Source organism: Talaromyces stipitatus, genomic scaffold, assembly GCF_000003125.1.
Source record: "Talaromyces stipitatus ATCC 10500 scf_1105507295555 genomic scaffold, whole genome shotgun sequence".
NCBI classification, from domain to species: Eukaryota; Fungi; Ascomycota; class Eurotiomycetes; order Eurotiales; family Trichocomaceae; genus Talaromyces; species Talaromyces stipitatus.
In genome coordinates, this window is record NW_002990116.1 from 389,710 (window position 1) to 406,376 (window position 16,667).

Genomic DNA, 16,667 nt, shown 5'->3' on the forward strand with positions numbered 1-16,667 from the left:
TTAAGCTTAATCTTATAGACTGCTGATGGATACATGCCATTAAATTCTGTAGTGTCCTGCCTGTCCAATCTCCATTCGATAATTGTGTTACACCCAGTTCCATCCATCTATGCTCTACATTTTCTTACGTTAGTTATATGGGTGTTCCCTTCCATCTTAATCCCGATTTCACCATTCCGTTTGCCAACTTGTGTGAGAGGAAAAGTCGTCACCTACCTACAATAAAGTTGACTAGCTGGGGCATAAGAGCCTTATAAATTTGTCCTCTTTATGTGTTTGTTTCTCCTCTTCATTCCTCTCAGCTACATCTTTCTGTATCCATCATCTTGCTTTTTCTCCGGTCGCTCTGTCTTCATGATTAGGAGTTATCATATTAGCTCACGCTTGTTAGTTTTCTTTATATCTTATTTCTTCACGTCTTGGACATCTTGAAGTTTGGACTTCTGTAACACCTGGCTATCTCTAAAAACGTGACCAGTCCTCTGCCATAATCAACCAAGATGGTACGACTAAACTACACTTCTGTGAGTGAGATGCTAGTATATTTGTTTAGACTTTATGTATCTGCTGACACCAAGCCTACAGAGAAAGATCAGTGGCGTCAAAGCTGGTCTAGCTGTGAAAAAGGATCTCGTATGCATACAATCTGCCTCTCCATTGATATAAACATACATATTAACTTTTGACAGAACAAGCGAATCCCTTCCACTCCTAATTTCAGAGTCCGAGACCCTGTCCTGGAAATCGACATCTCTGGTAAAGAACTAACAGACGATGGCTTCAACGAATTCATCCTCGATCTACGTATTGCGTTGCAATCCGCGAGCCCCGAATACCCTCAAGGAATCAACAAGTTACAAGAACTACACCTGAAGGGGAATCAGCTTACCGTCAACGCGCTTGTGGAGCTTGCTAAAATCATTCAGCTCAGCTCACGGGATCTCAAAGAGCTCGATGTCTCGAATAATGATATCAGCATTATTACGATTTCTGACGCGCAGAAATGGAAGTATTTTCTTCAATCCTTCAGCCAGTGCTGCGTCTTGAAGAAAATTGATTTCAGTGGTAATTCTCTGGGGGCCAGGGGAATTGAAATTCTGGCACGGGTTTACATTCGCAGTGAGCTTGACTTCGTCGAGACTGTCGTGGACTCTGAGGAAGACGAGCATTTGAATGATCTTGAACTTGAAGAGACTACGCAGCGTGGTGAGCATGCTGTCGTGAGCCAAGCTACGAAAGAAGTTTCTCGACGAAGTCAGACGTCACCCTCCAAGGCTCACACATACACCGACGCAGAATTCAGACGCTATGCATGCACCCGGGGTCTACGATCAGTTCCATATCTCATTTTGCAGGATGTCTCCATGACCAATGGAGCTATAATCCACCTTGCTGAGATGATTAGAATGCATCGCACTCCAGAAACGCTTCTTCCATTCCTTCCTGGCGGCAAGCCCCTCAATCTACCCCCATCTGAATACGGTGCAGGTGGTATCTATTGGTTGCCAAACGATGGTATCAGCGAGTTATCAGTCCGACTTATGAAACTTATGGAACAGATGCAACGGTCTATCGCCGAGAACGAGTCCGACGACGAACTTGCTGTTGACTTTGACGAATTTAACTTCGATGACTTGGACCACGAAGAGATGGAACGCAATCAAGAGGAACGGGAACGTCGCCGTCGGCACCGCCAGGCACTGACCGTGAATCTTGGTCGCGCCACTAGTCAGCAGCGAATCCATACGCTGGGCACCGAAGGACTGCGGAAATCTGTTCTTTGGCATTGTGCATTGCGAATGCTGGCCGTCTCTCGAGCAATCCTGCTGGACTTTACGAGTCGTCCCACCCCAGTCGAAGAGGAATTGGCCGCGTCTAAGAAATCACGACTTGAACAATTGCGTCGACAAGACGCAACCCGCTCATCACTTCCAGTCGATAAGCGACATGCATCTCCAAAACTGAACGACCAACTATTGACTGGAATATCTTCTCAGGAACGTCCGCTATCCAGCTCACCACGATGTCTCTCAACAAGGACAGTCGTAGATGGGTGGTCAACGAAATTCGACGACATCCCAAGGGGGGCGCTCATTTCTTCGTTGCGTTTTGATCCTAAATCATCGACATTTGATCACATGTTCCCCGCAATGCACCATACCCCCGAGAATCCATTATTGCAGGTTAATCCACCACCGGTCGCAGCAGCGATGCCAAATTATCCCTGTATAATCGAAAGCGAGCATGATATAAAGGCCAGTGGACATGTTCTGAAAGGAGGCAAATCGGATACCAAGAAAGATGGGGGGGTTCATCCATCATCTTCATCGCCTACCACTCTTAGTTGTGGAGGCAAGATAGCTACAACGACTGGTAACTATCGTTCCAAGTATCAATTTGGGTTGCCATTACATTTGTGGCGACGCATTATTGCTGAGGCGATGGGTGTCAATGGAATTTTGCATCCGGATCAGCAGATGAAGATCGTCTCGTATGCTGCTAGTTGGGGTGCGCTTGAGGCGGAGATGTCTATCAATGGTGCGGCGGAGCATCAGCAATTGTGGAAGATACTGGATAGTATCGATTGCTTCACATACAAGCCACTGTCTTAGGATATTGATATGACCAAAATCAGACAGCGAGATGGCGATGTGGAGTGATGGTGATTTTTTTTCTACTTTCCTAATTGGACGCTTTTAGAAAAGGAGTTACTTCGGTGGGGGCACCCGAAAAGGAAATTTAGCCCTAATCCACCAAGTTTCGGCTACTCTCTTCTCACTTTGTCCCGGGTTTCCTTGCTTATTACTACTCATTCCCTTTTCCTTGTACGAGGACCTTCCTTTCTGTCTTGAATATTAAAGTCTGCGAGAATCATTCACGTTTTCTTCTGAGATGAATATGTGACTTACAACTGTCAGCGAATGCGATGCAAATTGCTTGCAGAATGTAGTACTGGTAGAGCATCAATAGCAATTCTAGACGAGGTGCCAGGTTCAGAATAGTTTGCTCAGCCCAGTTGATTTCTATAGTCCCAAGAATAGAAGCTACAACAGACTGTAGCGAGTCATGAGTCATTTCACCATTTTCAGTTTGTGAGTGTTGGGCTAGCTATTTGGGGCTATTTTGGGATTTGGACTTATTCTAGGTGGGGGTGTGTAAATGCTTTCTCCCAACGATTCATCCTCATCTTTTCTTGTAGTTCTCTTTTTACATGATCTGATAGTCAATATCCCTCTTAAATTCACCAAATTTCAAATTACCCACCTCATTTACTACCGTTAAGCCATAGAGTGTGCGAGACCAAGGTTAACATCATGTCCAACGAAACTGTGGTGCTCATCACCGGCACGAACAGGGGTGAGTGCAATTTCCGGATTATTTACTCCATCTCAGGGACCTCAAGATTTCCCACAAAGGATGAGATCATTAACGTTCTCATCAGGTCTCGGCCTTGGCCTTGCAAAACTCTACCTTCAACAACCCAACACGCGCGTCATCCTCACTGCACGCAGCAACACGACTGCCGTTGTCGACGCACTACCAAAATCCAACGCCGGCGTACTGCACGGCATCTACAAACTCGACAGCGCATCCAACGTCGATGCAGTTGCACTACGCGAGTCGCTCACGTCTTCTGAGACCGGCGTTAGCAAGATCGATATTATCATCGCAAATGCCGGTATAGGCGAGCCATTTGACAGCGTTCTCGACGCACCTATCGATGCACTGGAAAATTTCTATCGAGCCAATACCCTCGGTCCCGTGAGACTCTATCAACAGCTTTGGAAGGACCTTCTAGAGAAATCAACGAACCCGAAATTCATTCTGATCAGCTCCGCTTTGGGTTCTGTTACCTATGTCGATAAATCGCCCTGTGGTGGGTATGGCGCATCGAAGGCGGCGGCGAATTATTTCGTGAGGAAGATGCACATGGAAAATGAGAAGTTGACGGCTGTAGTTTTGCATCCAGGGTAATTATACTTATCTCTTTGTGTGCGGAATAGCGATGTTGGAAAAAAATCTGATTTACGTGGCGGATAGCTGGGTCAAGACAGATAATGGGCAAGCATATGCCGATGCTGTCAATGTATCTGAACCGCCTTTGACGGTGGAGAAGTCAGTCGACAAAATATTTGAGATAGTACGTCCCACTATAACCAGATGTTTTCTCCGACATATTGGACTGAATTTGGTCTAGGTGTCTGCAGCAACGAAAGAAGGCATGTCGGGAAACTTTATCGATATCATGACCGGGAGCGATATCCTTTGGTAAAGCCTAAGCCCGGGATTAGGACCTGTGAGACCGTTAAAAAAAGAACCTTGGAATCCTTGTAGGACTATCAAGAAAAAGGAGACGTCTTTGGGCTTGTTAAGTTTTTATCCAGAATTGTAACCATCTAGTAGTACGTCGCGAGTCAATATCGGATTAGTTTCAGTCACTTACTTCCAATATTTGCTTCTATTCGATCTCTGTTGTCTTTTTCTCTCCGTTATCCAGGGGTTTTTCCTAACGCAGGTGAAGACTACGCTACAGATATTAAAGGAACAAATTGAGGTACGTACTAATTGACATGTCGGGCATGGGTAGGACCCAACTATGCCTACGGCAATATCAGCTGGGAGTGAGAACCAACAAGCCATACCCGATCTTTGGGCGAGTCCCAAGAAATGGGGTGCAAAACATATCAGAATACCATAATTAAGGTACTCAACACCCTGTAAATATTGTTTGCTAGGGATATCTGTCTCAGAAATTCAATATTTGTAATCCACGATGAATTGAATGGAAAATCACAAGAGAGACATGTAGTATCAACACGATTTTATGTCTGGCAGGGGTTTGCGAAACCATGCGACATCCTAAAGAAAGAATACTTGTGCGTATGGTCTTATTTTGCAAGCCATGTACATCTCTAAGCCCAGATCCTTATCAGGTACAGTCGAGTTACTGGCACGTTAGCCACCCAGTTTGCGATGATTCGGTTCTCGAGACAGCGAGAAAATCGATTACTCGTTGCGAGGTACAATATGTTGCACAATTGACTTGACACTCGAAAACAATAATCCCGTTGAATTAGAGCGCGGCCAAGATAGACCAGGACACATAGCTATGGCTTACTACAGGAATAATATCAGTCCAAAATAGTAATATACGGTAGTATATTGTTACGGGCCAGTCCTGTCGTATGAAACACTATAAGTTCATTCCTAAGATGATAACATACATGAGAAGCAAAAAGAAAAAACATGCAAATTCTGGCTGCGCGTACCACTTAATATAGAGACAGAGAATCGTGCTGTTTCTATAGAGTGTCCTTTGTAAATCCGGATACCCCGATCAATAACTCCAGTTTCCAGGAGGCTAAGTATCGACCAACTAGGATCAGCACAGATACCCCGAATAATAACACTAGGAGGGTAAGTATTGGTCAACTAGGATTACTTGCTAGATCAGAAGATAGCTTCGTGAACGGTGCTAGTGAGGGCCCTGTCCCGAACCACCCATATGGGGTCAGCCCATAACATATATGGTATCAATGCATATTTTATTTACAGTACAATCCATTTGTAAGATCAAATTTATTTCTAGAATATTTGACTTTCAATTTGAACACGTGCCTGGCACGCGCCTGATAGACTCAGCAATTTATGGACATTGCAGCCTCGTGAGTTACCACATCTATCACCAAAGTCTAGCCTTGAGGGAAACTATACAGGACAGCTAGTACTCTAGAGTATAGAGAAGTGCATCACTCATGCATTTGCTAAATATTCTTCTTAGTCTATTAGATGGAGCCTTATGCTATAACTATGTTCTAGCTAGATCGTACGGATCAACTTAACTAATCCAACAAATATCATCAGTAGTTAGAGTCTCAGGACATGTGAATGTAATAGATAATAACCAATATCTGCACCCCTATTTTCTTCATTTAGCTAATGATGTCCTGATTGCTGCCAGTTAATACGGCCCGATGGCTGCGGAAATTGCTCTTCGATCACCTCTGCACGCCTTCTCCAGAGTCCCATGAATCTCGGCTCGGTATAACCTAACCAGAATAGACACCGATATGCACTAAATAAGCCCATAGATTGAATGCTGGAAAGCTCCAGTAGCCACTGCAACTATCATCGTTGGAATTCCGTGGATGGAGCCCCAGTAAAAGAACCTAACAAACAGAAAGCTTCCCCATTTTCCGAGAAAATCATGGTAGCACTTCAGCGCTGCGAATAATCTCAATTTTTTCACGGAGATCTCTCAAGCAGCTTTTAGTCGCGTCATCATTCACCATTAAACAAGCGAGTCGGATTGCAAAGTCCTTGCTACTCCTTCGTAGCTCTCCCATGCGTCTCGAAGAGGGATATAAACTAGCTCGGGGCTTGAGATTAGCTGGGGACATGAAAGACCGATGCTAAAAGTTGAGACTTGCTTTCATCAGAGATAGTTGCCTTTAGGTATGTGATAAGGCCAGTTTCATAAATCGTAATCACCTTCTAAAGGACGGGGATTTGGTCCATCAAGGTCCTAGAATGGACTCTCCACAAATTTCCACCACACCGGTTTGGCTGGATCCGTCCACGTTGTCAAATTAATGACACAAATAGCAAAGTGTCTGACTAATGTAGTCAACTCTGTTGAGCATGAGATCTGACTTGAGTCGGAACTGTCCCAGTTTATAGGCGCACACGGTGGAAGCGGAAAATCCCTTATGGGACACGGTACATTGGCCGCTTTTTTCCATGCAAAAGTTGAGGGTCCAGGGTATATGCTTTTACCAGAGCTTACAACGGTACGGTGTTGTGAATCTAACCCAAGTCTTGGTGCTATTCTTGATATCTGGAGCGTCCTTGGCTTTCCCTTAGTAGGATTGTGTCAGAGGAGGGAGAATTGAGGAACTAGGACATTTCGAGGAATCAGTTAAATTTTATATTCTGTACATGTTTTATAACTCCTTGGTACCTCACAAGAAAGATCAAAAGATCCGCAGCTATTCCCACGTATTAGCGTTCTTAGTAGCATCTAGACTAGAGTTCAAAGTGTAAAGCTGATTGTGATGTAATTATCATCTCCAGTAACTCTAGATCTCGCGGGCTAGCAGGACAATGTAATTTCTATGACAAACTAATAGTCCGACAGCAGCCGAGGTTATATCATTCCAAGTTAATTGGTCATCTTCCCCTCATCTTTCCCCTCAAGCCTCATACTGCGCCGTTAATCTGCAACCTCGCGTTCACCCAGTCAATTGCCTCTGAGGACGCGAAGAGAATATGCTGTAATGCTATTAAGCTGGGGTGTAGGTACCTGAATGATTCCCGGACGTCTCCAGTGCATTGCAAGTAGCACGGATAGGAGAGTCGTCGGGGGTCTCTTGCCTGTTCAATTATATTGACTTCAAGATTCACATTGATCCAGTACTTGGCAATGCGTATGCGGTAAACCCATGAACGTATGCATTGTGTTGCCTCGGCGCACATAAGATAGTCATGCGCTGGCTGTTCACTTTGTATGGTGAAAATGAATTACCAATACCGCTCGGTACACGATTGCAATTCCGGGATTTGACCCCTCACGTCCGGAACTGAAATCCGGGGATGCATTTGTGTCAGAAATTTAATTTTGTAAGAAACATCACAATCGAGACAATTGTGTAAAATAGATGACCTGTATTGAGTCCTTAATCTACCAATAGATGGAAAGTATTTGAATTTCAACCCTGGATCTGCGTAGTACTGAAGGAGGATAGAGAACACCCACGTCAGACACACTGAGTACGCACCAGGAAAGCCTTTGCAGCACGAAGAGCTTTCCGTGCCTCAGTCTCCAAACCCATTCCAGTCGACAAATGAAAAACATCGTGCGGCATATCCTCCATAGTGTACAACTCAATTGCAGATCCGGCATTCCTCATTTTGTTAACCCATTCCACGATAGTGGCATAGAGCGTCTCAACACCTCCGGCTTGAACCCAGATCGGAATAGGGCTGGTAAAGGGATGATAGAATGGGCTCACAAATTCTGCATCCCGCGGTGATCCGGCAGGTGTGAATGTTGTGGCACCCCATTGCACAAAGGCATCAGAAACATAGTCTCGTCCTTTTTGAATATTGTCAACAGATAATTTCTTCTCAGTTAGATCAAGCCATGGACTATGTAGTAAAAGAGCCCGAGGTAATGGCAGTCCGCTCTCTGGGTGGGTTGTGAGATGACGAAGGAAAGTGATGGCAAGATGAGCGCCAGCAGAATCACCTGAAACTAGAATTCGGGATGGCGAAATCTGTTGGTCGTGAATGAGGTAGTTGTAGGCAGTAAGAGCATCTTGAAGTTGCGCCGGATAGCTGCTCTTGGGTTTCGAGGAGAGTCTATAGTCTAGACATAAGGCAGCGTCTGCTGGGAGTTCTTCGCAAAGCTGTCTGGGCCCTCGCTGCACGGCAGGATCTCTTGGGGTGAGTAGAACGTATGCACCGCCATGAAAATGAAGGATAATCCAGTTACTATTAGTTGACGAAGTCGCAGATGCCAAGTGCTTAAGATTAGGAATCCAGAACGCACCAACCGTTGTAGGCTGGATCTGTGGGTTGTCGAGAAGCCCAGTGTAGGTCTTCTTGAGATCCTTTGCTGGTTCCAGTACCACGAAGAGGTCTGTTTCATTTCCTGGAGTAATAGGCTGTGGTGTTTGAATGCGGATCATGCTAAGAAATTTCAAAAGATGATAGGAGATTTTGTTGACGAGAGCTGTTTTGTAGGACCATGACGAGACCGGCCTCAGAAACGGGATTCCGTACAGTATAGCCCAGGTTGGAACACTGACTGCACTCGTGAGGATATAGTAGAGTATATAAACGAACTTCAGTGGCTGACGTGCTACCAGTGGCTTTGCTGGATCCCAATTATCGGTCATTTTGCTGGTTCACTAGGTAATGTCTGTGATAGATGAGAGCCAACTGTTGATCGAGAAAGGGAAGTTGAAGATAACCAAAACTGGACGGTCCAGTCAGTATTTGTTTTTAGAATAAGCTCCGAGGCCTTCATTGCGCTATGCTTCTTTGTATCACTCAAGAGTCACTGATTCAATCGCCCGACCCGTAAAGTGAAAAATACATGTCTGATAATTATACGTATTGTTACTTCAATACCTTGGTATTATACTGTCCACCGGATTGATAAAGTCAAGACATGTGCCTATACGTGTGTATGCCATATTTAGAGTCTACCTTTATGTATTTCGTTTAACTGGAGGGATCTTTTGTGTTGTTATCTACGTCTCTCATGAAAACAGAAATGATCCGTTAGGTGTCATCTTACGACCTTCAACATAATGGATGAGTTACAAATACGATCAGAGCGGCACAGTAAACTGCCAGGACCAGTATCAGGTTACGTAAGTCTTTGTAGATATTTGCTGAATTGCTATTGTTCCACTTGTGTACGGTGCTGGATGTACAAGGTGCTTAAGGCGAAGCTTAGCATATTTGCTATCATGCAAGCAAGCGAATTGGTGGAATTAGCCAGTATAGTAGTAGAGAAGAGTGAGTTATAGAACTAGTAAATTTTGGCGAAGGAGATACCCTATTGATCAATCACGGAGTGGAAGTTATTTGCATCGCATCAGAAGTTTACCTAATTAGGAAAGTGCCTACCTATCTAGGTAGGCATAAGGGCTGTGATATAGGATTAGCCCTACCTAGGTACGAACAGCCATGACCTCAATGCCAATATGAGAATATACATTGTCATTTATGAGTACTCCTGGTAGATACAAGATAGCCCTCCTGCTTCATAGGTAGAATATTTGTGATACAGTCAGTTTGATTCGTTTCTCTGTACTAGAAGTAATCCTAGATTTACATTCTGATCTACAGTAGAACCTAGCTATAATAAAAAGAAGGACTTAGAATTCAGAGATGAAGAACTCCCCGGAATAATAATGTATGTTATTATTAATAATTGCGATGCTCTTTACGTCTATACTAAAGCAACTAAAGTTGATAATAGTATAATCATTGAGAAGCCTTCCTTTGGTTATAGGTATTGAGGAAGCTACTATGTTTTTCTGAGTCAATCGTTTCTCTTTCCTCAATCTAGTTCCAAGGGTAATAACCATTAACCGTAGCATCTACGTAGCTGCTAAGGTCTAAGAACAAATGCTTCTATAGCCTCCGTTGGCCTGCCCCATCTAACTCTTGCTGTCTTAGATTCCAGATCCATCACAATGCTAAAGAGTGTTTCTGCACCACTTGTATCGGAAGAAGCCCGGTTGATAGCTCCTGGAAAGTTGCCCTCGTCTTCAAGTATGTGTTCTGCTGCTAGCACTGTCAAAGACTTTCCCTCCTCGGTCGTGCTTTCAAGCAGCTCATTAATCCGACGTGCCCGATATAACGAATCCTCCAGAAATACTGCTTCTTTTACGCCTTTCTCATGTGGCACGTAGAAGTGATTGGTATGTGTCACCTTGCATTCCCGTAGTTCTAAGTGTTTCACGTCCACAGAGCTACACTCTAGTCCTGTGCCTCCGGTCTGATCACTCACTAGTATGTGACATGATGCAGCGAGACCCGATTTGTCTAATATGCAGATGGCCTCCTCCCTCGATGAACTGTCCAACACGGCGCGCAGAGCCATGTGCGTGGGTAGCCGGTTGTAATCAACACCACGGGCACGAATCGCGTTAAGTGTTACACTCACTCCGGTAGAGTTAAGTCCGATCTTACCAATGATTCCCGCTTCTGTGATTTGACTAATATTTGGTCGACCATTTTGTTGGATATATAACGTGATCAGGTTTTCGCGCTGCTCTCGCTCCCACTGTTTTTCATGTTGTCAGTCTTGCCGAAGCTTTATCACTTCATTTCAGTCATAGGTTGTAGTCTTACATCCCAGTTTTGGGCAGCAATAGAGACATCCCCCTGATGCCAGTAGAATGCTGTACAGCCATCGGCCATGAGACCCATAGAAATTTCTGTTCGCACGTTAAGAGCCAGGATATCTTCAAACGTGTGTCCGCAACCGTCAGCAATCCCTATGGATCAAAATACGTCAGTTGTAAACCTTTGTTGAATCTCTTAGTTGTTAACGAGCAATCGTGTACCTCTGATCTCTTCCTCATAGTGAGGCCAATCTTTTTGTAGCAAGGGCAAGAATTTTGCTGCATGTGCTTTCGCCGTGGCCCAATCCATTTGGGATTTCAACAAGAAGTATGCCTGGTAGAACTTCAGGCTTCCTGCAACCTGTTCCTTCGCAATACTGCCGTGGCGATGACCAATCTAATCAAGGTTGCGGTCAATTCTCATTACTGGAAACATTCACACCCTTTTTGCTCACCTCGTAAGGAGTCCCAGAGCAATGAACTTCCAACATTCTGGTACTCAATCAATCACTGGACTTGACTTGATATTTCGTAGGGATTAATGCAACACAGGGAGCTAATCTCCCGTACTTTCTTATCTTCCTATACCTAGGTACCTAAATCCCCGGCAAGCTCTCCTTCGGTTAATGCTTTATTTATTAGTTAAGTCTCAGCTGAGATAGCGGGGAATCGACGTGGTTATCTCCTGGCCTTGACCGTAACCGTTTCCCAAATAGACTATGGTTATTGCAGTGGTGACGCAGGCTGGTACAGACAGATTCGAAACCTCCTTCACTGTCACGGACCTGGATCCACCTTAGTTCTAACAGCGGTGCGTCGTGATACGTTAGGATAATTGAACCTCGCACAGGTTTCGACCAATGAGATAGTGGAGCGTGATGGAGTGTATGTAACGAAGTATCGAACGGTAATGAGACAGTGACTGGGAATAGTAACAAACTAAGATAGAAGAGATCCCCCGTACAGCCTGGTGCCTGTACGAGTTAGAATGCCTTGCTGACTCTCACTGTTGTATTCAAGTGACTTATGTCAAAGAGCTATGAGAAACTAAATACATGATGGTAAAGGAGCGTCCTTATATATCCAGTCTCCCACGTTTCGTATACTTTATACCATATACTTTAAAAGTAGCAAGTATAAAGTATACGATATTCTTCCAATAAGACTGCGTTGTTTCGTATACTCTTATCCTGATAAGATAGCGGTATATCTTTCTTATCATCATATAATTCCTATCTTCTGATTGCACAGTACGCTTTACTATTTATGACTGGTACTGGTTTCTTCTTGTAATTTGAAACCTTTCCTTTTCCGTAATAGTACCTTTTAGCGTCATGCAATTCAGCTTTGTAACATCACTCCCCCTCTCTCAGCCTATCGTTCTCGATAGTATAAGTAGAAAGACGCGCCCTCATTCCCAGCGTGACCCTGCTTTCTTCCGTTGGTAAGTGATGTTGTCCTTATGCTTTCATTATGCCTTGTCCAAAACTAAAATCTCAAGTAGATCCTGAACGCCTTAAAACTGATCTATTGAAGAATCGTATCCTCCAATCCTCACTCATTCGAAAGAACAGTTTTATTGTCGAATTTCCTTACAAACATTGTCACTTTAATGATCTCGATTGCATGATAGATGATAAAAATTCAAAGTGTGCTGCTTGCACTTGTTGTAGTCGTCCTTGCGAACGCCACTTTCATAGTGAAAAAGAATGGGCTAGACTTAAAGAGTCTAAACAACAAGTTTCTTGTGAACTTTCCAAAGCCTTATCTCAACAGGCTGAACTGTCCGCGAAAATAGCGAGGTTATTCTATCAACAGGAATTCCTTAAAGAGCGTGGTGTGAATATAAAGTCTCATAACTAGAAGTTGCTAGAAATCATGGATTCCAAAAACCCTCCATCTAGGGCCGAAGTGGCTGTTGCTGATGCTAAGATTATGCGAGAACAACTAGAATCCCGTGCTCTTGCTGCGACCGTCGAGGAGTTTGATACATGGCTCGCCAGTTCTAAACAATTTCCCTCCAGTTCATTGGATGCCTTCGGCGATACCTCTCTAGAACTTCCTCAGCTCCAACAAGATTCTCAATAGGTTCCCAGGTGCTTTCCTTGATGCTGTAGTCCTTCCACTTGACTAGGTAATAGAGTTTTCCGTCTGGTGATTCTTTCTCTGCTAATATGCTTTTAACTTTATAGGTTTCTTGTTCAATAGTAATTTCTTCCTGTGTCTTAGCGTTTTGTGGTGCTAGTTCTAATAATAAGATATGAAAAATTGGGTGTACTCTTATAGTGTTGAGTAGTCTCAGTTTGTAGTTAACTTCACTAATTTTTTCTTCAATTTTGAATAGTCCAATTCGTAGGTGATCGAGTTTGTCGCTTGGTCTAGTAGTTTAAATATTTTTTTATGAAAGGTAACCCTTCTCCCCCTTTTTAAAGTTAGGTCCCTTCTGATGTTTTTCGTTATAATAGCCCGTCGTAAGTTTGTTTTGATTGATGATTTCTATATGAAGATAGAAATATAACACCTTCATCTGTTGTACTTTTTCTTCTGCTGAGGTATTGACTGATTTCTTGAATTTTAGTTATCCCATTAATCGTGGTTCTCGCTCATGGTTTGCAAAGAATGGTGATACACCAGTTGTTAAATGTTTTGCTAAGTTGTATGCCAGCTGAGCCATAGATAGTAGTTCTGCCCAGTTATCCTGGTGATAATTCACATAGTGTCATAGATATTGTATCAATGTCTGGTTTGTCCTTTCTGTCTGTCTGTTTGTCTGTGGATGAAATACTGTTGATAGTTGTTGTTCTCCTCCCATAAGGTCCATCATTGATTTCCATAGTTTTGATACAAATATAGGTCCTCTGTCTGAGATTATGATCTCTAGTATTCCATGGTATTGAAACACTCCATCTATCAGTTCTTCTGCTAATTCTTTAGCGTTGGTTCCTTCTGTTGTCAGTATGAAGTGTACGTATTTTGTCATTCTGTCTACTATTACTAGAATAGTATCATATCCTTGTGATTCTAGTAGTTTGATAATGTGGTCTATCGTAATCTATTGCCATGGGTAATCTGGTGCTTTGATTTCCTGTAGTAACTTATATGGTTGGTGTCTGCTAATCTTGTTTTTCTAACATGCATTGCATTCCTTAATATAGATTTTAATATCTCTCATTATTTGTGGCCAGTAGTAATTCCTGGTGATTCGTTCCATTATATTAAGTTGTCCTGGATGACTGCTAGTTAAAGTGTCATGGTTCAGTCAAATGATTTCATTCCTTAGTGGTTTTGGTACATAGATTAAACCATACTAAAATACTAATCCTATTTCTATTGCTGTAACTTTGTCGTCTTTATTTTTAATTAAAGACTGAATTAAATTGTCCTTGGCTGTTTCTTCAATGATCTTATCCTATAATTCTAAATCTGTTGTTGTTTCTGCTGTTGCTGCAAGTGTAACTACTTGTGGATTATACTCCAAGTGTCTTTCTTTGTTTAGTTGTAGCAGTGCTGGTTTGGGTTTTTTAATCCCTTCTTCATGATCTGGTCATCTGCTAAGAGCATCTGCTCTTTCGTTTTCCTTGCCTTTGCAGTATTCGATAGTAAACTAATAATTTCCTAATAGTTCTGACTATCTGGCTTGTCTTCTTGTCAATACCTTAGTTGTCGTGAAGTATGTAAGATTCTTGTGATCTGTAATAATTCATATTAGGAATGTTACTCCTTCGAGATATACCCTCTAATGCCGAAGTGCTAACACTATAGCTAACAGTTCTTTATCGTGTATCTCGTAATTGAGTTCTGCGTCGATGAGCTTTCTTGAGTAATATGCAACTGGTCTGGGTCTTCCATCTGTTCCTGGTTAAGTCATAGTTGCTCCAATTATAAAGTCTGATGCATCTATTTCCAATATTGTTAGTAATTTAGGGTTATGTTGTGCCAAAATAGGTGCCGTTGTAAGTTGTTTTTTAGCTTCTTCAAATGCTTTTTGTTATTCTTCTTTCCATTCATATGGTATTTTCTTTTTCAGTAACTTGAACATCAGTGTCATGATTTTTGCGTAGTTTTCAATATATCGTTGATAGTAGTTGATCAATCCAATGAATGACTGTAGTTCCTTGAGGTTCCTTGGTTGAGGCCAATCCTTGATTGCCTGAACTTTCTCTTTTTCTATCTATATTCCTTCTTATGTGATCCTGTGTCCCAAGAAGTCAGTTTCTTGTACATGGAATTCGCACTTTTTCAGTTTCACTTGTAGTTTTGCCGTTTTCAGTTGTTCGAGTACTAATCTCATGTGTTTCACATGTTCTTCCATGCTGTTGGAGAATATTAAAATGTCATTCAAGTAAGCGATAGTAAAGTCGTGCAAATATAGTGAGATCACATTGTTGATATATCTCTGGAATGTTGCTGGTGCATTGGTGAGTCTGAATAGCATGACTAAATATTCAAAATGTCTAAACTTAGTCTTAAATGCTGTTTTCCATTCTTCTTCTTCCTTGATCCTGAGGTGATTATACGCGTTGGTGATATTAAGTTTAGTGAACTATTTCTTATTTTGAACTTTATCTTGTATCTCTGTAATCAGTGGTAAGAGGTAACTGTTCTTAACTGTAATGTTATTGAGTTGCTAAAAATTAACACACATTCTTAAATCTGTTGTTCCTTTCTTTTTAACGAATAATACTAGGTATCCTGCCGATGATGTTGATGGTTATATATACCTTTTTTCTAGGTTTTCTTCGATATATTTTTTTAGAGCTTCTTCTTCATTTCCTAACACTGGGTAAATCTTCTGAGGTACTGGCTCTTTTCCTTCCTTGAGTAGAATAGTATAATCCCATTCATTGTGGTCTGGTAAGGCCTGGTATGTTCCGTCGAACAGATCTCTGAACTGCTTGTATTCTGTTAGTAACGCAACATTCGTACTGCTTGCGAGTTGTCATTCCTTTGCCGCTTTCTCTAAAAGTTCCCTAAACATCTCTTATTCTTTGTGCAGCGTAATCTCTTCCGTGACTTTAGCGATGACCCTGCCCTTGGTCTCATCCTATTGAGGAGTATTCATTGTTTCCTGAATGTCAGTCTCCTGGCTCTCTGTCGTCTCAGAGGCTTTTATAGTCTGGGTTGTCCCACATCTACATCTTGTCAAATATAGGTGTCCTTTATCCCATTGGATCTCTGGGTTGTGCTTTCTCAACCATGGTATTCCTAGGATTACGTCGTCTCTTCCTAGTTTCACAATATTAAAGTTGATCATCTCAAGGTGTCTGTCAATGCTCATGGCTAACTATCCTGTTTCGTTAGTGATTCCTTCTTCTAACAGTTTCTCTCCATTGAGCCCTGTTAATGGTATCGGTGTAGGTTTCTTTTATCCTAGTATCTATAGTTTTTCTTGCATTCTTGGGTCCATATAGTTCCCGGTTGCTCCTAAATCAATTATGATTTGTATGTCACTTCCTAAGATATTGGCCGTTATCTTGAAGTGTTGTCCGTGTGTAGTGGCTTTCAAATCTTTTGCTTTTCCGATTCGTTCGATTTCTTCTTTTTGTAGTGTAGTCCACTCATGCATTAACTACTTTATGTCATTTTTAATCTTTTGCTATCTTATAGCGTTACTGTCTTCTTCTAGACTTTCCTCATTGTTCCTTAGTGATACTAGTGTTCGTTGTCTTTGCTTCGGTCTTTTAGGCTTTTGGGTCTTATTCATGTCCCTAGTCCCTGCCGACTGCTTCGCTGTATTGGGCATAGCAGTATCGTCAGTTTTTGCTAAACTGATCCTTGAGGGTTCTTCGTTGTCCCTTCTTA

The 16,667-nt window shown here is 42.5% G+C and overlaps 5 protein-coding genes across 5 annotated transcripts, besides 2 other annotated features; 2 read left to right on the top strand and 3 right to left on the bottom strand.

Moving 5' to 3' along the window:
* Nucleotides 1-500: 500 nt before the first annotated feature.
* On the top strand, nt 501-2,612 carry TSTA_112490 (uncharacterized protein; the record flags this gene model as incomplete). Its single annotated transcript, XM_002481362.1, has 3 exons — nt 501-524; nt 586-633; nt 690-2,612. The coding sequence occupies 3 exons, from the start codon at nt 501-503 to the stop codon at nt 2,610-2,612; spliced, it is 1,995 nt and encodes a 664-aa protein (XP_002481407.1).
* A 583-nt stretch (nt 2,613-3,195) lies between these two features.
* Nucleotides 3,196-4,443, top strand: TSTA_112500 (toxin biosynthesis ketoreductase, putative). The gene is made up of 4 exons (XM_002481363.1): nt 3,196-3,357; nt 3,443-3,971; nt 4,042-4,141; nt 4,199-4,443. The coding sequence occupies exons 1-4, from the start codon at nt 3,315-3,317 to the stop codon at nt 4,271-4,273; spliced, it is 747 nt and encodes a 248-aa protein (XP_002481408.1). The 5' UTR covers nt 3,196-3,314; the 3' UTR covers nt 4,274-4,443.
* A 3,187-nt stretch (nt 4,444-7,630) lies between these two features.
* On the bottom strand, nt 7,631-8,900 carry TSTA_112510 (acetyl-hydrolase, putative; the record flags this gene model as incomplete). Its single annotated transcript, XM_002481364.1, has 2 exons — nt 7,631-7,681; nt 7,779-8,900. The coding sequence occupies 2 exons, from the start codon at nt 8,898-8,900 to the stop codon at nt 7,631-7,633; spliced, it is 1,173 nt and encodes a 390-aa protein (XP_002481409.1).
* Nucleotides 8,901-10,084: 1,184 nt separating this feature from the next.
* TSTA_112520 (Acyl-coenzyme A:6-aminopenicillanic-acid-acyltransferase 40 kDa form, putative) lies at nt 10,085-11,356 on the bottom strand (the record flags this gene model as incomplete). Its single annotated transcript, XM_002481365.1, has 4 exons — nt 10,085-10,804; nt 10,873-11,018; nt 11,088-11,262; nt 11,321-11,356. The coding sequence occupies 4 exons, from the start codon at nt 11,354-11,356 to the stop codon at nt 10,127-10,129; spliced, it is 1,035 nt and encodes a 344-aa protein (XP_002481410.1). The 3' UTR covers nt 10,085-10,126.
* Nucleotides 11,357-12,812: 1,456 nt separating this feature from the next.
* On the bottom strand, nt 12,813-13,392 carry TSTA_112530 (uncharacterized protein; the record flags this gene model as incomplete). Its single annotated transcript, XM_002481366.1, has 3 exons — nt 12,813-12,870; nt 12,914-13,193; nt 13,278-13,392. 3 exons carry the CDS (start codon nt 13,390-13,392, stop codon nt 12,813-12,815), a joined length of 453 nt encoding a protein of 150 aa, XP_002481411.1.
* Nucleotides 13,306-15,759: a mobile genetic element.
* Nucleotides 13,597-14,007: a mobile genetic element.
* Nucleotides 15,760-16,667: the final 908 nt, after the last annotated feature.